General features: G+C 36.8%; 1 protein-coding gene across 1 annotated transcript in view; it reads right to left on the minus strand.

The window, feature by feature from the left end:
- The window catches only part of scn8ab (sodium channel, voltage gated, type VIII, alpha subunit b), a 54,447-nt gene that overhangs the window by 8,387 nt on the left and 24,018 nt on the right, over positions 1-22,042 (minus strand). The window contains 13 exon segments of the mRNA XM_084425614.1: positions 347-484; positions 592-645; positions 1,779-2,063; positions 5,915-6,037; positions 8,637-8,810; positions 10,026-10,180; positions 10,829-10,946; positions 14,305-14,781; positions 15,120-15,476; positions 16,298-16,471; positions 17,612-17,850; positions 18,064-18,196; positions 20,434-20,727. Of these exon segments, the coding sequence (XP_084281740.1) occupies positions 347-484; positions 592-645; positions 1,779-2,063; positions 5,915-6,037; positions 8,637-8,810; positions 10,026-10,180; positions 10,829-10,946; positions 14,305-14,781; positions 15,120-15,476; positions 16,298-16,471; positions 17,612-17,850; positions 18,064-18,196; positions 20,434-20,727 (2,721 nt within the window).

Raw genomic sequence — 22,042 nt, forward strand, 5'->3', positions numbered from 1 at the left:
TACTAACGCGCTCATTAAATAACCAAAAAAATATTGCGCCATTGACTTTAGACCAGGTTTCAGTTGCCTCAAAATAGCAACGTGCCAACAATGCGCCAGAACACACCTCGTTTTCAGACCGCGGCGCACAAATGGCCGCAAATGCATTTGCTATTTAAACAAAGTGCCGCAGGACGTGAAAATTATAACTGCGTCGGACTGAAACTAGCAAAAAACACTTGCGTTGCGCTTGGCGCTGCATTGCGCCGGGTGTAAGATAGGGCCCAAAGAGCGAAAGTGCAAAGAATAGAGAAGATACTCGGGCGAAGTCAGCTTTGTAGAGGTGAAAAAGAGACTGAACACTTATCTTTTTCTTCTGTTGGTTAAAGTTGTCAATGATGACACCAATGAAGAGATTTAGAGTGAAGAAGGAGCCGAAGATTATGAAGATGACAAAATAAATATACATGTAGATGTTGTCCTCATAGATGGGCTGGTCCTCCACCTGCAAGCAACAATATGCAAAAAGTGACTCGCTTGAACTAAGTCAGTAATGTCAAACTATAAAGAAATATAGAGCTGATATAGTGTGTAACTATAAAACATCTGCACCTTTCTGGAATCCACAGCAGCATACATGATGTCCATCCAGCCTTTGAATGTGGCCTAGGTCACATGGAGAAAAAACAAACTCAAAGCCATGCACAGCAGCAGAAATTAATGTTCTTTATGATTGTTTTATGCTTATGAACAATGGGTTTATTTGGTTACTTGGGTTTATCCTCTTAAGAGTTTATGTACAGGGAGTTGGACAATGAAACCGAAAACCCTGGTTTTAGTATGGTATTGGCTTTTGTGGCCAATACAGCATCAATTCATCTTGAGAATGACAAATGCAAGTCCTCTACAGTGGCCAGAGGGATTTTGAACCATTCCACTTCCAGAACAGTGCGTCACTATGTGATGTTGGTGGAGGAAAACGTTTTATGACATGCTCCTCCAAAATACCCCAAAGTGGCTCAAAAATGCTGTGCAGGCCATGGGACTTTACGTTCATGGTCATTAAACCATTCTGTCACAAGTCTTGCTGTGTGTATGGTGCATTATCATGCTGATACATGGCACCTCTTTCCGGGTACAATGTTTGAAACATTAGGTGCACATGGTCCTCCAGAATGGTGCGGTAGTCCTTGGAAGTGACGCCCCCATCAAGCACAGAAGGAAATGCCATGATATTGCAGCCCAAACCATCACTGATGCTTAATCACTTCAATTAACTTAATTAACATCACTTAATTCTTCAGTTAGTTGGGCAGCTGTGGTTTTGTTTTTTGGATACAAACCGAGTTGGTACCTAAACATCCCTTTCAGACAGCTTCCTTTTGCGTCAACAGTTACTCCTGTTGGATGTGGTTCGTCCTTCGTGATGGTATGCTGACATTACCCTGGACACCATAGCTCGCGATACACCACAAAGACTTGCTGTCCTGGTCACAGATGAGCCAGCGTGATATGCAACAACAATTTGTCCCCTTTTGAACTCAGATATGTCTCAAATTATGTTGTGTGGATTGCAATATTTGATATACAGTTGTGCTATTGCTTTGCTAATTCAACCAAGGCCACATGTATATAGGCATGAAACCTTCAACACTATATTGGCCAGTGTTTCAGTTTCATTGTCCAACCCCTGTATTTGAGCAGATTAAGAGACTTGTGTTCCCTGAGCAAGAACTTGGATCATGGTATTCAAACAACTGACACACAGAAGATGTGTGTGGTTAAAGACAATGGCTTACCACTTGCAAGAGTGCCAGGTAACCTGCGCCTACATTATCGAAGTTGATCTTCACGTTCTTCCAGCGAACTTCTGTGTTGTTACTATCGATGAGAGCAAAGCATTCTGTCTTGTTGTTGACAATGTCAGGTTTAAAATACTCCTCTGAAGTTTCATTGAAGCAGTAATAGTACTTCCCAGCAAACAGGTTGACACCCATAATACTGAAGATCAGCCAGAAGATCAAACACACCAACAGCACATTCATAATGGAGGGAATGGCACCCACTAAAGCATTAACGACAACCTACAGAGGGGAAAAAACAGATTGGGGGAAGTGGGCAATGAAGGGGGGATGGATTTCAGTGTTTGAGAGGGAGAAAGAAAAGAAAAGAAAAGGAGAGATAAGGAAAGAGAAAGTTAGAGCAAAATTGAGCTATTCTGATGTTCAGATGTTAAACATGGAATGTGGATATCTCCAAGCTCTTTTGAAAGCAATCCAATGTTCCTCTACTACAAAGGCCTCTACACGTTTAGTCAAACTCAAAAAGGTAAACTTATCTCTTTTGGAACAATATCTAGTTTTTGTTGTTCAGTAACAACAAATAAATAGTATTATATAGGCATTTGTTGATCAGTATTATCAATGCATGTATATACATGCAAATATAGTATCACTAATATAAGTTTGCGAAAAGGTTAAGGCGGTAGAGGTGATTATACCTAAGATTTACTCCTATGTTTTTGACCTCTTAAAAATGAATTACTCAAAAGTCAAATTAGAATTTTTTTTGTTAAAGAGCATGGAGATAAATACACAAATATATTATAAATTAATGTACATTCTAAAGATGACAGCACTAAGATGTAAAATGGTATGGCTTGATCCTCCAAATATAAATTAATATGCTTCTTTTTTTTTTAAAGCTATAGGTTAAAAACAACTACAAAGTGATCATTAAAATGGCAATGGTTATACATACAAAATGCAATACAACTCTTACTGTTAGTGTTTGATTAAATGTTTTATTTAAAGTGAAATTTTAACGTTTTTTTGCAGGATAGCAGTACTGATTTTTCTCAGTTGCATGCTGAATATCACATGATTTGCTTATCACGACTTACTTGCTACCTTATTTGCCAATAAGTCAATATTCCTACCCATTCAGATGATTGGATACAAATATTATTATAAATGCTATAATATCTAAAGAATCCAGAATTCTACTAAATATAAGTAATTTGAGTTTTCAAAAATATGAATGGGTAGCAATTTCATGCTTGGCAATGGTGAGTCAAGTAGTAAGAAACAAGCAGAAGCAAAACAATGCTGGTATCCTGAGGACATGTGGAATTAAAATTGTAGACCATTGCCACTTTTGAATTATTATTGCTCATATATACATAACAGCCAAATATTTTTTCTCTCTTGCCATACCAGTACACTGCTTAGTGTCATGAAAGAACCCAGATATTAAGAGAAAACTACCCATCCCATTTGTGGTTGAAATGTAAAGGTAGACATTGTAGAGCAGTGGTTTTCAATCCTGGTCCAGTGTCAGATGGGTCAGATTAGAGAGATATACAAAATGTTCAGAGCCCAGGACCAGGATTAAAAACCACTGTTGTAGAGGAAGACTCCCACCCTCCCAATCACCTCTCATTTATGGTACACAGAAAAGCTGAGATGTCAGCACACTGGTTACGTGATGTCAAAATGTTCAGCCAGTAACAGTGCATGCAGGGCGTCAATCCTAGCAACAGCCATGCCCCCCACCCCACCCCCACATAGTTAGTTAATCATGTCAATGATTTTTACTAACTTATTAATTAGTAGGGTTGGGTATCGTTTGAATTTTAGTGATTCCGATTCTGCCTCTGCTTATTGATTCCAATTCTTATCGATTCCCGGTTTCAATTTCCAGCATTTAGTCAAACATTTATATCAAATATATTTATTCTGTGTCTTTTGGCAAAACGTTTTGTTGTAGCTGATTTCCATGCACAAAAATCAGCAGCCAACAAAAAATCAGCAGCCTAAAGAACAATAACCGTTTCTTATGGTTTTAATAAAAATACCACAGCAAAAACAACTAGACTAAATAATATACATTTCAAACATTATTAAAGACAAGTAAACAGTAATAAAATAAGAACAAATAAATACAACTGAACAAAGTTCAGGTACAGAAATTGTAATCAAATGTAAAATAACACTGCATAGTTTCCTTTTAAATAAATAAAATATAGATTAATCCTTATAAGAGTTCCAAAAGTCATTCAGTCAAGATCACAGAGTGATTTTCTTTTTCTTTGATTAATGTTAATGACACAGTCTGCAGCAGATTTATTTGGCTGCTGTCACTTTAAGACCTCATGCAGGATCCAATATACTGTTACACATGCTTTTTCTTTCTCAACTGTTTACATTCAATTAAGACAAAACCGACTGTGTTTACGAGGATATTTTGACAGAATTTTGTGTGTATTTATGCATTCAAGAGCAAGAAGACACGCACAAGAACTCAATTTAGTATCGGGCACTATATGAGAGGCGTCTCTCTGTGTGTATGCTTAGAATGTGTGCGCAAAGAAAACAGCTTTCGGTGCGAATGCCGATTTGAGTTCTCTTTCTCGTCTTCTTGAGCTTGAAAATGGTTTGAAATCACATTAGAATTTGCACACAGCAATCGATAAGCGGAATCAAAATTTTAATTTTATTACAAATATCAGATTCCTGACCTTTAAGTATCCGATTCTAGAATTGGAATCGATTTTCGTTTTCCAAACCTATTAATTAGTGATCTTTACACAAATCAGGGTCCTCAAAGTTCAGTTCAGACCTTCATAAATTAGTGCAACTTAAATTTATTGTTGTTTTTCCAAAGTGTATGAATCTATCAAAAGGATGCCAATGAGGTGGTTATGCAATCTCAGAGATTAGCTACGACAGAACCACGGAGGGGAACATGACTTTCTGCTTACACCTTCAAGAACATGCATTCTTCATGATATGCGATGCAAAGAGATGAAACCAGATTATGAACAACTGAGTGGATACAAAGAAAAGTAATTCAGTACTTGAGTGGAAAAAAACAGATTAGGCTACAATAATCTAGTTTTAAATCTGATGCAAATTCTAAATTTCACTGATTAATGAACTATTAAGAAACCATTCTACTGTCTAATTATGTTGCTTTTCTTTGCATTACCTATTAGTCCTTAACGTTTGGCTTAAAGGACTGACAAAATTATTTGACATAAATGAAAAACATTTGTTTGTTTGTGAGGAAAACTGATGGATAAAAATCCAATAAGATTAATGGATTAATATTAACCATGTTGACTCGCTGTTAGATCAAACGATCTGGCTCATGTTCTTGATATTTAACCCTAAAATATGGTCACCTGGACCTACCGGCAAAGGTCTTTGCTTAATCAGAATACATTATAAATGACACATTCTGAGAAAAAGGAAAGTTTTGTCTTTTTTCCCCACAGTATTTGCTAATGACTGGAGTAAGGATGCAGGAATGGATGGACAAGTATTGGGTTGCAAAAAAGAGCATGGTGAAGACAGAGCATGGGAACTGGGGTTCAGGCTGGAGGACGACTTGAGCAAATGACAGAGGTACTTTGAGAGAAACAATGAACCATTAAGGCATTTGGATGTTTGAAACATCACAAAAAGGCCTTTGACTAATGTTGCATGAATGATAGCGATCTTAGCCCAATTAAAAAACAGAAAAAAATTAATTAATGGTTGTGATGAGGCAGCTTCATATAATATCCTCTCTCACTAAAAACCATAAGTTTCCCCAAAAGTTGCTATAAGATTATTTTCTATGTCAGTTGAATGGAAAATGAATTTCATTATTCTTCCAGACATCAAACAAATCAATAAAAGGAAGCTAAATCTTCATATTTCAGCTGCATCATGACGCAATGTTGAAAAGGTTTTCCATGCGAAGAGTTTTCAAATACATGCACTTGAAGGATAGGTTTAGCCAAAACAATGTCATGTGGATTTCCAGAATCCTGGTAGGTTTGCTTATTCTTCTTTAGCTGTGATTTTGCTTTCTGCACAATGGTGGTTTTCGGCATGCAGTCGTGTTCTCACAGAGTGACTGGCATGCATAAGGCAGCCCTGGATCTTACCCTCATGCCCTCAAACCGGGACAAGGCTCTCAGGGGCCTGAGAGCCCTCAAAGTCCTCAGGGACTTTATGGGGCCCAAGTCTGAGTAGCCCAGCGCATTAGCTATAAGGCTGACTATAGACACCTATACAAAGAGAGAAAGAGGAAGGGAGGAAGAGAGAAAGAGATGGGCCAAAGTGTTAGAGTCAAGGAGGATGTCGGGGAGAAAGAGAGAGGACCCTACTTTGACACTGAGCTGGAGAGGCAGTAAACAGATATATACATACATATAGAAGGGTTTGCTCATGTATGTATGCATATATGTGTATTCAACAACAGAGAGAGAAAGAAGGAGAGAGATTCAGGTTAAACATGGGGTTAACCAGTCATAGGTACTGTATGTTGGGCGACCCAAATGTTTGCACTTTTGATCTTATTGTGCGATTCATTTTTGATATCGCAGGCAGACGAAGCTTGAAAAGCAGCTTACAGCAAACCTGGAAGGAAACTTGTGGTTGAGAAACACAAAAAACAGAGGTGAAGGGACACATATAGAGAAGAGGTGTGCACAAACTTAGAAGCACATTCACTGTACTTTGTACACACAAAATACACACAATACGTACAAACACCAACCGTGTACTGTACAGACGAGACCATTTGAGAGTCATTAGGGTAACAGGGCAGTTTGGGAGAGTAAGGAGGCAAAGAGAGAGGAACTCCTGTAAAAGAACAAGAGAGTCCTAACAAAGACCTTACCCTGGACCCTCAATTCCTGGCCCTCTTATGCCCCCTCAGGCCCTCTGTGTCCATCAGCACTATAGAGAGACAAGGTTACAGTACCTGTCAGGGACAATAACTAGCAATTGGAAACACTTGCGTTTAGGACTTTCATCCACATAGAACACAAATTTGGCCCTGCCAAATTGCTGCATACAAAAACAGGCTATGTATGTAAACATGGGCAGTCATGTTGATGTGCTTAAATCAGCCATTTCCAAATGACCAATTTTTGAAGCCTTATTTACAAAAATATGGCTCGTATATATCTACTGTACATAGCATTTTTTTTAAAAGCAAGGAAATTCCTGCTTCCGATAAAATCACCTTTTCAAAGTGAATTGCATATGTAACATTCTACAAAGATTAATGATTGATTCAAATTAATTAATAATTCCATAAATTTTGGATGATTTGCTGGTTTTTGAACCTGGATTTCACACTAAATTTAGTCACTTGAATCTTTTGACATGGAAAAGGAAAATGAATGAGTCATATTAAATGGTGGTATTTTCCTATGTGGTTTCAACTAACGGAAATATTTATAATAGATATAAAATTATACATTTAAAAATGTAAAATATTCTTCTGTTTTCATGAGTAAACGAATTCAGGCTCAATTTGTTCATATACCTAACATTTACATTGAGTAGTTTTTTTTGCTGACTGTTTATTTTGTGAAAGAAGGAAATAATAATACATCATAATATATCTGGAAATTAAATAAAAGAAGATAACAATGTTTCTGTACCTTTCTGTTCAACAGTAAACAATTTTTCATAACATTTTTCAGTACATATATATCTTAAACAGGGTATTCTGGATGGTGCGTCATGTCAAAAAAAGTGCCCGTTGCAAATACGATGGATGGGTTTATTAAAAGCGAGACTCTCGCATTCGCTCTATACAGAGTGTTAGCTACTCAGTTGCTTACTCTCATGACACATAGCAAAACAGCTAAAATTATTCTTAATATGTTGGACCTTTTATTGAACGTAGCAATAGTAATTCAAAACAAAGTAATTAATCTATGGTGCCACCGCCACTAGTGTCTTTAACAAATGCATAGAATATCGATTAATGGCCTCTGATAGTTACAGTAGGTCTACACAACTACTGTCTTTAAAAGATTTTGTAAAAAATTAATTTCACTGTGGAGAAAATGAAATACTATGAAAATAGTATCAGTTATGACTTTTTCCCCCCATTTGATAGTCTATTTAGTTTTATATCAAATACAACGTGATTTTCATTGAACGAGATCTGACAGCAACTGCACATTTTTCCGCTAGGGCTAGCGATTAGCGGACAGCTTTCCCTGCGCAAGAAATCCCCCATATTTGAGCAAACCAATGAGAATGCGGGACAATGATGATGATGATACATAACAACAGAGTGTTTGTGGATCTGCTTACGCGAAACCCTCTGTAATTGGCAGATTTGAAGAACTGGCAAATAAATAAATGACAGTTACATATATATTACCAAGATTTTATCATGTAAGCTTTATGGTACACCTCAAACAAGGAAATTTGTTCATTTTGGAATAGTGTTAATACTAATTAGTGAGTCCACGAATGGCTTGGGAATGAAGCATTCACAGCTTATATGGACCGCTCGCCCCTATCAAGACTGTCAAGACATGGACACTGTTGGAAACACGACTAATAAACAGATTAAAGTAAGTGACGCAGAACCAAGCATTCTAAATCAAATCTAATTTTAAGATAATGACCACTGACCTCAAAGCAGACCACAAGGACCAAAAGGTATAGAATAGGAAAACAATGTAAATCGACCCTAATGACTAACAATGCACCATGAAATAATCAAAACTACTATATACATCTGCAGAATAATCCATCTGTACTGTGTGAAAATTAAGTTAATTGTGAGAGCATCACATGATGAGGCACTGCAAGGGATAATGGTTGTGATTTATGGACATACTATAAGTTACTTACATCCACAATGAAGAAGTCCAGCCAGCACCATGCATTGGTGAAGTATTTGACGAACCCATAGGCCACCCATTTTAGCAACATTTCGAGGATGAAGATGTATGTGAAGACACTGTCTGCATATTGTAGGATGATCTGGATGGTTTTCCTCTGTTCAATGTACACATCCTCAAACGCCTTCGAAACAAAACAGAGAAAAGGATTTATTTCAATATCAGCATTTAATTAGGCCATCATTTCTGAATGCTCATTTCATTTCTTTACTTTTTGTAATATTAATTCACATATTTTTCATTTTTGTTATGGTAAATTAATCTAATAAAATGATGCATGTTTGTCAAAAAGAATTGTTTTATTTGATGAATTGATATCATCTGCAATCCCTGACATCACCAAAGTGTGGCACTGCAGCCCCACTTACTTTAGCTCACACTTTCACTTCAGTGGGAGTTTGGCTATGGTCCCTAACAGCAGCTGCGAGAGAGGCAGCAGCATCTTCTGCATGTGGGGCCTTTTTCTACAGCATTTGGCTATGCTCCCTAACAGCAGACATGAGATACTGCAGCCCCAAGACAGACTGCTGAGGTGCAGGGGCCGGTTCAGCGCAATATAGTGATAGCCATTAGCAACTTCCATAGATCATATAGCACACAGCATGCTATGCAGCCTCAATCACATTACAATCTACCTGCACTACTGTTCTAGCGCATTAGTTTTGCACATGTACATTGTGCAAGGATGAGAAATCTACACTGTGCCCATATATCTTCCATCTCAGAGAATCTTTAGCTCAGCTTTTGTAAATCTACATCACTGACTTTCAAAAATGCCCAAAGCAGTTATGAATTGGCAAATTTCTGAGGTCTCCACTGCTTGTTAGACTGGATTAAATAACTAATTTATCTGTAATATGCATCAAAGTTATTTGAATCATTTTCAACGAATAAGGTACAACATAAGGCCTTGAACTGAGTGTTTTAAGAGTTTAAGTTTTTTTTTAAGTAAGTAAAAAAAAGGAGGTTAACCTTCAGAAAATGTTGACCTCAGACGGTCAAACTAAACACTAAATTAATTGTTACCCTGTTATCAAAAGACATCTAAATACAACTTAAACCCTTATTTGTTTGATTTTGTAATTTTATAGAAACATACATTTAATGAAAAAGAAATTAAAAAAAGTAAAAAAAGAGAGTTGCTCAAGTTATTTATTTCTGTTTTTTAACTAAAAAAAGCAACATAGGATGTGTGCTTCAAACACTTTACAAAAATGATTAGAATACCAAAGTGTAGATGATTTACATCTTTGCACTTTTGAGAGAATAGTAGCAAATAATATCAGCTTCTACATTTAAATAATAATTGTATAGTGCGTGTGCATGTGTGTGACCTCACCAGAGCTCCAGAGCTGAGAAGAATCATAAAAATGATGAGCGTTTCAAACCAGTTGTGTTCAACAATGAGGTAGCAAGTTTTCCTCAGAAACCACCAGTACTTCCCCCAGCCCTCAGTAATAGGCACGTCACAACATTTGTACCGTGCCACACAGGCTGAAAAACATATTACATATATGCTGAATACACATTTACATCATATCGACACTCACAGTGCTTGCTTTATTGCCTAAGGGTAAAACTAACTTACTACAATGGTATATATGTGTGTGTATATATATATATATATATATATATATATATATATACACATGTATATATGTGTGTGTATATATATATATATAATATATAAATATATTAGGGTTGCACAAATATTTTGGGGCGATACCGATTTTAACAAACAAACAACTATTGGCCAAATCCGATGCCGATATTTGTCACTTGATCTCTTATTTGAACTTCTGTCATTAAAATCCATTGGATCCATTTAACATTCAACAGGCCAACATAAATACAACAACAAAGATGCAAGGGAACAAGGGACTTTTATAGTGTTAAAAGTGTTTTATAGTGTGTTAATATTAATTAGCGAGTTCACAAATGGCTTGGATATGCAGAGCATTCGTAGCTTATATATACCGGTATATATTACATGATCATGATTTTTTTTTCTCATTTCTTAATTCATTGTAATTCATTAAAAGTATTTCTTGAACTGACAGCCCTACTAAATACTCATACATAAATGATTTAACAAAGTCAGATGTACATTAACTTTTAAACAAGCACACATGCATTTCTCACCATCAGTCCAGCAGGCCTCTGGGTCTAAGTACTCCTCTACGACCTCCACTACAGCCATTTCCTCTTCATCAGGCTTTATGTCAATGGTACTTCCCTCGGAAGAGCTGGTGTCATCCAGCTAAAGGGAAAAAACACATATGAAAATAGATTTTGTTTAATTTGATTAATTCTTCTACTTCTATTTTATCTATTTATTTTAACAAGAGTCTTTTCAGATGGTCACAAACAAGGTCAAAACACAAGGTTCACTCAAATCAAATGTAAAAACTTTAACTTTTTGTCACAGATGAATATGATTATGTTAAATCCACTGTTAAATGAAAGTTACCGTAATCATTTTGTGTTGGGACTATGTGAATCAATTTTGTTGACATAACTAACTGGACAGTGGATCTGTAGTTCCCAGCGTGCTTTGCATCAGACTGCATTAGGAGAGTAACATTTTGAAATTAAGTGTTATTGTATGTGATTTTCAGGAAAGATAAAGACTTGTTAGTGCTTAATGTTCAGTTATGTTGGCGATTTAGAAGAGTTTCGGTTATGATTTTTAGTTTTGTATAGAACCATTGTATAGAAGACTGGTGCTTGTGCTCAGGATGTTGGTGGTTACATGATGACTATGATGTTTTTTGCATCACTCAATGAGCAAAAACTATGCTAATTACCAGTAATTAGACCAGTGTCTTCTTACTTGCTCATCCAAAATGTTGCATATAATAATAAGAAAAATTGTCTTTAGCATATTAACATGTGCTATTGCTAGTTGACACAGGAACTTAAATGTATTAAGTTGGTTCAACAACACATTATTTGTTTAAATGAACTTGTTTTATTCCTGTTGTACCATGGAAAAGTTTGTCTTAATTTAGTTGTTCATTGAACAAATTTCTTTTTGTGCATGTGCATTTGTAATCCTGACTAATCCAGCACTCCAATCAATGCTTTCTCTAGTGAAAAACTTCTGCTGTGTGAGTCCACAGAAATCCCTGAATGCAAGATGCAATATAAATTGATACCAGCACCTGAGTTACGGTGGGTCAATAATCTTTCCCACTAGTAAGTTATAAACTGAAGCCAGATGTGTCCTAGCGCTAACCTTCACTGTTCTTTTGGGTGTCTAGCTTAATTAGCATTCACTCTACCCAAGACACAATTAACCTTGACTCAACACTAACTGAATTAACAAGGTTAAAAACTATCATCTACATATGCAAATCAGACAGTGATGAATGACTTTTTGCTGTATTTTATGCAAATCAGGTGTTGTCTATTGATTTACTTTTTGTTGCATATTATGGTACAGCACAGTTGTATTTACGTCTTTCTTACAACAGAAAATAATAATGCTAAGAAAAAAGGAGCAACACTTTCTAGTTATAGTTCATTTCTTAATAATAATATAATAATAATAAATATGATATGATATAAATCGTTATATTACAATAATTATTCTGATTACTAATAAATAATCGAAAAGTTATAATATTAAATGATATGAATATGAATTTATATAATGTATATATTATATTATTAAAAGGAAGCAACTTAAATGTGGCATATAACTCTATGTGCGGAGTCATCATATTCTCTTACTGCAAGTACCTACAGTATCATATTTTAATAAGAATGCAAACACAGGCACTTGCATATATACCCATGCAAACACATTCCTAAGCCTACTGGAAGAGCTTGACCCTGATCACTGCAGGCCAAGATGACACAGCTGTTTTATAAAACCCTAAATGTTAATACACATACACACACCGGCAGTCGGAAGCATCAAAGGCATAAAATAACCCTTCCACACCACCACTGCAGTCCTCTCTGACCCAGCCTGGCCAATCAGAAATGAAGACCCACCCAGCACTGCTCTGACTGGCTAACAAAAATGATCTACTGTAATATCACTGGCTAGATGTTCAGCACATGTAGTTCAGCAGTACTGGATCTGTTACGTCTAAACTGGGTCAAGGTGACCCAGTCTTTGCACAGAGACCAGGACAATGACAGGAAGAGTCAGTATAAATGTATGTGCTACACATGTTGAACTACATTTGATTTTGGATGACAAGTGACTGCTCACATTATTTTGGTTCAATCTGCTACCTGGTAGCATGCTAATACATACATAGAACAGAAAGCTATTGAATACCCTTTAGGGGCTAGCTATGCTCTTTGTTTTGAGGGGTATACAACAGCTTTAATAACCTCATTTTATTGAAACTTACACACACATGCACGTGTGCCAGCACACACACACACACACACATACAAAGGAAAAACATTACATCATCTGGTGGACTGCATCTATTCTTTGGCTGAGTGGCTCAGCACTCAGCAGAAGCAGCAAGGCAATAAATCACAGGAATAGCACAACTCAACATTCTTATACTGCCTGCAAAGCCTTAATCCACCCATACTGCTGTAATCTGCAGCCCGTAATCAACTACTGAGACTGACTTCATCTACACACACGGTCATAATCTGATCACACTTCATTTAATTAAAGTTTCTCATCATTTGATTCATTAAAATATACACATTTAAGCATAATGCAATTAGTTCCCAAAGTATAAAATACAAAATAAAAATGACTAGTTTGCTTTACAATTCAATGCAGTCCTAATAATCTATATTTATTTGGGAATTCATCCTCTACAGAATCAAGGAGCCTCCTTTTGTCATTTTATTAATAAATAAGTCATATTTAATCAAAAAGCCCTATCATGGCCTCAGGAAATATATAAAGTGATGCGACTGAATGTTAAACAATCATTTTGTACCAGGAAGAGAAAGTCTGACTCTTCCAGCATACACAAGCCAACTCTTTCTGAAGTAAAATGATGCAAAAAGCAACATGGACTCAAAATGATGATCCTTGTGAATTCTGTACAGTAAGCAGCAGCAGTAAGCCATTTTCAATTCCTCAAAGAATACAGTATGGGCTACATAAAATTTTCCACTGCTTTTCTTCACCCTAATAATTTTTTTTTACAATAACCTCAGCACCTGCTTTAGTTTTAATATATGAAGTCATCAGAACAGAATTATTTTCTTTTTTCTATTTTTTAAACAATTATATTTACATCTAAATAATACAGTTTTATTCTGAGATTATAGAATTAATATTAATATTAATATGAGTGTCCCCTACAGTGAATGAAAAATAACTAATAATTTTATGTCTTTTAGTAAAAGTCTCTAGAAAGATCCAGTATGGAATTAAAAGTAGCATTACAATATGCTAGCGCTGACCCACCTCTGCCCCTAGTATCAGAGGTGCTTCTGTTGTAATTTTTTTTGTTATTGCCATTACAACCATTCATCATTCACGTCAACCTGTGTAATACCAAAGACTGAATATATAGCAAATAGATATGAGTTGGTCTTGCACGTCCGAAATAGCTATCAAGAGGTAAATATAATAATGGCGCCAAGTGAATTGACTTTCCTTGAAAGGAACTATGAATACTCACATCTTTGCTATTTTCCACATCCGACTCACTGCTGAAGTCCTCTGTGTTGAGGTTCTCAAAGTCCGACTCTCCCACAGCGATGGGAACCCGTACAGTTAGGTTGGGGTTGTGTATGAAGGACATGGGCTCCTCATCAATCATGTACTTTCCTACGCTGCTACCAATGCCGCTTGTGGTGCCATTACCATTCTTGGGGTAATTCAGATCACCACATTTAATATCCACACCAGTGTGGTTACCCATGAGGTTGAGTTTTTTATCATACATGTCATCAAGAGGTTTGTCTTCGTCTTCCAAAGGTTTCTTCTTCAGGATGTGGGCAATCAATAGACGTACATGAATTTTGAACCAAGCGATACCCTTCTTAATGCGGATCACTGAAATCTGCAGGTTGTTCATCTCACCGTCATCATCTGTGGCTGCCAGATTATCAGCACTGAAAGAGCTGAGCAACAAGGCCAAGAACAGGTTCAGCACCTGATCAAGAGAAAAATCAACAATTTAGCTTTTTATATGTTGCACTTGATTGTAGACTTGAAGTCCACAAGACCATAGGCTATCCCCTTTGTCATTTTTTGGTTCAACCGTGCTCAAGATGTGCTCTCATGTGGCCACAATGCACCCTTTTTTGAAGACTTTAAAATGAATGTGTCATTATTTCAACAATGTGCAAACCCCAATGAGGCCCAAACTCCTTCTGAACCACAAAATGACATAGGATACCCTACATGCTTGCAGGACATTTCTTACAATGAGGGAGGAAATAGTGACAAAGAAGCTGAAAGAACTGCAACATGGGAAACTTTAAAACTCACCACCAAGTTTCCAATGACCATCACCATCATGAATACAGTGAGACACATTGTTTGTCCAGCCACCTCCATACAGTCCCACATGGTCTCAATCCATTCTCCGCACAGCACCCGGAACACAATAAGAAAGGAGTGGAAAAAGTCGTTCATGTGCCAACGGGGCAGCTCACAGCTCACTGCAATCTTACACACACAGTCTTTATAGCTCTTCCCAAACAGCTGCATGCCCACCACAGCAAAGATGAAGACGATGATGGCCAGCACCAGGGTCAGGTTTCCCAAAGCTCCCACAGAGTTACCAATGATCTTTATCAGCATGTTCAGAGTGGGCCATGATTTAGCCAGCTTAAACACCCTCAGCTGTATGAGAGAGAAGATTGGGATTCACAAAAGGATTGGAATAAGAAAATATGAGACATTGTACAAAACCTCAAAAATTTGGGTTCGGAAAGAGGTTTTTTTTCTTCTTCATTTTAATGCTCACCAAGGCAGCATTTATTTGATCAAAAATACAGTAAAAAAAGTCATATTGTGAAATATTTGTACAAGTTAAATCAATTATAAAAAATTTACAATCTAATTTATTAGTCCAGTCTTCAGTGTCCCATGATTCTTCAGATTCTAATATGCTGATTTGGTGCCTGAAGAAACATTTCTTATCATTATCAATGGTAAAAACAGTTCTAATTAATATTTTGTGGAAACCTTTAATTTTTTAATTAATAGAAAGTTGAATAGAAAGAACAGCATTTATTTGTAATTTTTTTTTTTTTTTTTTTTTTTTTTTGCAGCCTTAAAAATGTCTTTACTGTCACTTTTGATCATTTTAATGTGTCCTTGTTGAATAAAAAAATACTAATAAATAAAAAATCTTACTGACCCCAAACTTTTGAATGGTAGAGTATATACAACTATGGATGCCATACCAAAATGTCAGTAGTTGATATACCAATACCAATAAAATATCACTATTGTTGATACCAGATCTGATACCACATTAAAAACTGATATGCTAATATATACAATTAAATATTTACATAAATATTAACAAACAGTACAACAATAGAGATGGATGAATTAAAATGCAAGGCACTAGTGATGCTTGCATATCTAATACAATTTGGTACTACTATCTATCAAACAAAAACATATGCATGGACTTGTCTTCACTCATAACGCACCAATCTGAAGGATCTGAGCACAGACAGTCCCTCTACATCGGCCAGCCCCAGCTCCACCAAACTCAGGCTCACAATGAAGCCATCAAAGATATTCCAGCCCTCCTGGAAGTAGTAGTATGGATCCATGGCTACCAGCTTTGCAAACATTTCAGCTGTAAAGATACCCGTGAACACCTAAAAAAAAAAAAAAAAAAGTAGACAAAGAAAAATGTCATTAGGATGACCTTAACAACAGTGTTGATGGAAAATTTGATGTTAGATTGACATTGTAGATAAATATGTTAGTATCTAGTCCACAGAAAAAAAAAAAAGTAACTTAGATTGTAGGTATATAAATATGTTGGGGTTTATTTTGTGATAATTATCAGCTATCATTTACTGAAATGCACCATTGCAAAGACCAGATTTGAACTTTCCTTTAAAAAATGTCAATAAATATATGCTGAACTGACGAATAGGTTTCCTCAAAAATGTAAAAATTTCGACCACTGGACATGTTCGCCATACCTTAACAGTTTATCACTGTACTAATACACAGAGCTGCCTGAAATATTAATGTTTTGCTTCCTGTACAAGTGCCTACACATATCTCTCTCAATTCCTCTGTATTGTAAACATAAAATGTAAAATACTGCGAGACCACAGAATCAGATCCGAGAAGGAGGGGATGGGTTGTAGAAGATACTAGAGACTGGAACGATTGCAGAAGATTGGTGTAATGCAGGCTGTATTTTCAATGTAGGTACATCATATACTGAGGAGCAGACATCAGTGCTACACTGCCAGAGACATAACTTAAAATGGAAATGTGGGACAGGGTCCAGTGTTGCTGCTCAATACAGAAATGAGAAGATGGTTAGGACTGAGAAAGGAAACCATTGAATTTAGGGCTGTCAATTGATTTAAAAATGCAATCAAATTAATTACATGATATGCCAATCAATTAAACCTATATATATGAGATAAAAGTCCCCATATAAAGACAAACGAAATTTTTTTAATATAATTAAAATAAAAAAATTACTCAAAATAATGGGCTACTCGTAGTGCAAAACCATTAAAAAAACACCTGCATTCTGTTCCACTTTTGCTGTCTCAATACAAGAATGCATCCTGTATGAATAGCCCCTTTGGGTTTTTGTGGTTAAAGCGCAAAACTTAGAGCAGTGAAATACAACAAAAAGGTCTGCAAATAAAAAAAAAAGGAAAAAAAAAAGTATAACTTAAGCGCTGTGTTTTTTGAATGCTGTGTCATGCACGAGGTGTTTCAAAACAATTTTAAACAGTCAGTGACATTCGTCCCCATCTTCTTACCAGGTTTCCAACAGAAAGCACCCCCTCAAATTGCTCTGTCATGGGATAATGCTCCATGGCCATGAAGACTGTGTTCAGCACAATGCATATAGTAATAGCCAGGTCTACAAACGGATCCATCACGATGAGGTTGACAATCTCTTTTATTTTTATCCAGATTGGACAGCACTCCCATATCAAGAATGTGTTGGCAAACTTATACCAGCAGGGCGGACATTTTCTCTGAGAGTCCTCAAGCTCTGTGGTGACAAAAAGAATAAGGAGAATAGGGGAAGATCAAAATATTGAAAGCAGACAGACAGACAGATAGATAGATAGATAGACAGATAGATAGATAGATAGATACATAGATAGATAGATAGATAGATAGATAGATAGATAGATAGATAGATAGATAGATAGATAGATAGATAGATAGATAGATAGATTCATAGATAGATGTCACATTATACCTTCCACCAGCGTGTTTGTTACAACCGTCATTGCACTATTGGCTCGCTCTTTCCGACTAAAGGACGTATTGAGCTGGTCCACTGACACCATTAGAGAACCTGAGTGTTTTCTCTTCCCCTCCACCTCTGTGGTCTGATGACAGGAGTGACATGATGTGAAGAAAGACAAAGATCAATCAAAGATGGATTTTTTTTCAAGAACCATGTAACCCATGTCAACACACATGCACAAGCTGACAGAAACACAAGCCCAAACTCATTCTCAACTGTATTGTTCCATTTAGCCACTGCTGAATTGTCTGATATATTCCTAAAGTGGATTTTCTCTCTAAATAAAGATTTGTACCTAAATACTTCTCAAATTGAGTTTAAACAAATGACTTGCTTTAATAGAATAGAATTGGATTCTTGGACCTACCATAGCTTCCCTCACAGACACTCTACAGTAAGTAGCTACATAATATACATAGTCATTCATAACCCTAAATTTAAAATTAAAATTTCCATCCTCGACTTTTATACACTAGACCAAAGTATAAATAATTGAAGCCTTGAACAGTGGTTCTCATCCAGGAGGCTGGGGCCCTAAATGTATGCTGGTTTTCCACCCCCTTTTTGGGGTGAATTTAACTCTATTCATATAACTCTATGATTTCTAAGATTGTAAATGAAAGATACCTAGCCTATTTTTTTTTTTTTACTTCAGTTACAAGACCATTCATTCATCACTGCCAGCTGCTCAAAAGGTTGCATACTTGTCCTCCAGAGAACATCATCATGCAAGAAGACAATTTACACATTGCTTAAGGCCCAGTTTTCACTGCCATTAGAAAAATCTCTGGAATATCAATTCACTTGGTATTGTTGGTGTTGGTCAAGACAATAGCCCATTTCACACATACAGTCTTTACTGGTAAATTACCATTAAGATATCATGTGTGAACACGACCTTCTCAAAAATACAATTCCTCCGCACCAAAACAACAAGCTTATGCTGCATTCACGCCATAACATCCTCACCTCCCGGTTCACATCCTCAGACTCAGATTTATCCGTTTATACGGCAACACTATCAACGCCGAAATGAATCTGCAGCAGTCAGGTGGTACAAGTCAGCGTTCTTTAAGTTGTTTACTTTCATTATTATTGTAATGTTATGTGCTTTGAGAGTTAATTGAGTTAATTAAACGCTTAGCAGACTCTGCTCTGGTTGTGCGCGTTCATGTGTTTTGGAGGAGGCGTGGAGATTTGGAGATGCTCTGAAGAAAGGGTGGGATCTTATGATTTCAAAGCTAGCTTGCTATTGCTTGCCTCTCTGAAATTGCCTTTCCTACCTTTAATTTTCTTTTCTATGCAAAGATGAGCTAGACGAACATCTGTCTGATGCGCCGCGTCTCGCGCTCGAGATCATGCCTTCTTTCCATTCATCAGTGCTGCGGTTCTGCAGTTATTGCATCTTCATCCAGGTGGATGAAGAAAACTGCTCAGCGTTTAAAGGTCATTTCTGATGATTGACATCACAGAGTTTACTGGTGTGCTATGTGAAATGGGCTAATGTTTATCTGTTCCTTTCAATTTCAAAGTTATTTCATCTAGATTTTACATTGCAATTACTTGGTGAAGGCTGCATGTTCAGTTAAATGTCTGAAACAGCATGCCGTACAGCTGGGTGAAAACTGGGCCCGAGATCATGCTTTTCCACAAAGGAGGAGAAGGCAAAGAGAGTATAAGGATGTCAATCCACCATGCTATTTAAAATGAAGCAGAATGCTGTTATTGGAAAGGTAAGGATAGGTTTTTCTTGCATCACACTTTTTTTTGGAAGGGAACAGAGTGGTCCTGAAATTCTGAGAAATTGAGGTGGAAAAAATAAAATGACAAATTTGATGTTGTGGTTGACATGAAGGTGTGGGTTAAGTGTGACCTGAAGAATATTGTAGGTACCTTATTTAATGTGGTAATGGAATTAGTATATAAATTAGGTTTAAAGGGGATGGGTTTCGTTATAAATTAAAGACGGGCATTAATGTGCACAAAGGGACCCCTCGAATGTTTTTTTTTTTTTTTTTGATTGGCCATGCCATTCACAGAGGGAGAGCACCGGCAGGGAGTGGGACTAGTAAGATTGTTAATCAAGACAAGAAGGGAAAAAAGAGACAAGAAAGGAAGGAAAAAGGAATCATTTTGGAGTTGAGAAAGAACAGACAGATTAGAAACTCAGTGAAGGAAATGCGGTAAACGAAAAGGGAAAGAGAGAGGAAAAATCTGAACTGGAATCATAATCGGCCACTTCTGTCATGCCTATACTCTGAACCTGCCCCCTGTGGACGTCCTTACACTGTCATCAGAAGCTGCCTTATCTATTTTCACCTCAGGCAGTAGCCGGCCGGGTCCAGGCCCGATCAGAGACACCACGCCATTGCAGTCCACCGTGCTGTTTCTCTTGCAGCCTGGGTGGGGTGCCAGTGGGTTAATGCGTGAGGAACCCTGGCTGTAGCCGCTGTAGCTGCTGCGCCTGTATGGGACAAAGAGGGAGCCGCGGCGGTCTTCACTCTCCTCGACCGTGCTGTGCTCGTCGTCCGCAAACTCATTCTCCGAGCCCTTGAAGCTGAATATACTGCTGCGGCGGGACATGAAGGGCGAGCCAGGGATACTCAACAGGGACTGTAAAAAAAAAAGAAGAACGGCACACATGAGGATGAGAAATCTTCAGTGAGTGCAAGAAGCCAGAGCAACATATAAACATGAGAAGAAAAAGACATTTGCATTGCACTGATTTCCCATTCTTTTTTCTGAGTGGTCTGCCAACTAGTGACTCTCAGAGACGTGGAGAACAATAACTGCTGACCAAAGTCATTCAATGAATTATTTAACAGCTAACTGCAGGTCACTTCTTGGTATTCAGAGAACCCTTGTTCTCTATTCTTTCATAACTTAGAACCCAGTAAAGCTGACCAATGCAAGTCAGCATGAAATCAAAACAGACCGTTTACTGTCTTATATATAAATATTATTTATTTTATTTATTTCATTTCAATATCTCCATGCTTTCCTCTTAAAAGACTTAAATTCAGTGTTGTTATTGTTCACTAAGGCTGGGCGTACACTATGCGAGTTTAGGCGCTCGTGAGCCCTTGTTTGCACAAATTACGAGTCAGTAATCCTGTTAATCGTGTCAAACCAGTTGGTGCACGGCACGACTGCATGGCGAGCCGGTGGCAATCGCGTGAGCTTTGGCACTAAACGTTGGGAGATGGGAGTTTTCAATATTGCTGCTTTAGCTTCAGATAGAAAAATAAAAATACATAAAAGACAGCTATGCAAATGACTCTGTGAATAACAGAGCACAACATGGTCATTTTGTTCAACAAAAAACAACTAGAGAGTGTATTTGTGTGTGTCAGTGAGTGTATGCGTGTGCTATAGGGTTACTAGTAGCCTATGTGATGTGGTTTATGATGTATTTATGTTTCTGAGTTGGGAAGAGGGGTGACCATATGTGCATTTTCCCCAAAAATAGCACCATGTACGTCCGGCTTACAATTTAAACTATTAACATTTATTTTCGAAAAGCTGAAATAAAATATAAATACTAGATGAAAAACTAGAAATGTTGCCTTGGCAACTAACTTAAATAAAATAACTTTAGGTTGAAGAACTGACAAAAATAAATTAAAACTAATTAGAAATATATATTTTTTTAAATGACAAAAGCACACAACAAAATGACTAAAATTAAACTAAAATTAAAACTATGAAAATATGCAAATAAAAGCTGATTCAAAACATAATTCACATAAAAGTATGTGAATAATACCAAAATAACACTGCTTGAAATGACTAAATATAACCAAATATGTATTAGTCAACAGCTAGCAATTGTTTTTAGCAAACTTGCATTCTCTGACTTCATTCCGGAATACTGTAACACCCAAACTTCACAATCCCATCAATACATTCTTTTCAGATTAAATATTCT

Source organism: Rutilus rutilus (assembly GCF_951802725.1).
Source record: "Rutilus rutilus genome assembly, chromosome: 12".
Taxonomy (NCBI): Eukaryota; Metazoa; Chordata; class Actinopteri; order Cypriniformes; family Leuciscidae; genus Rutilus; species Rutilus rutilus.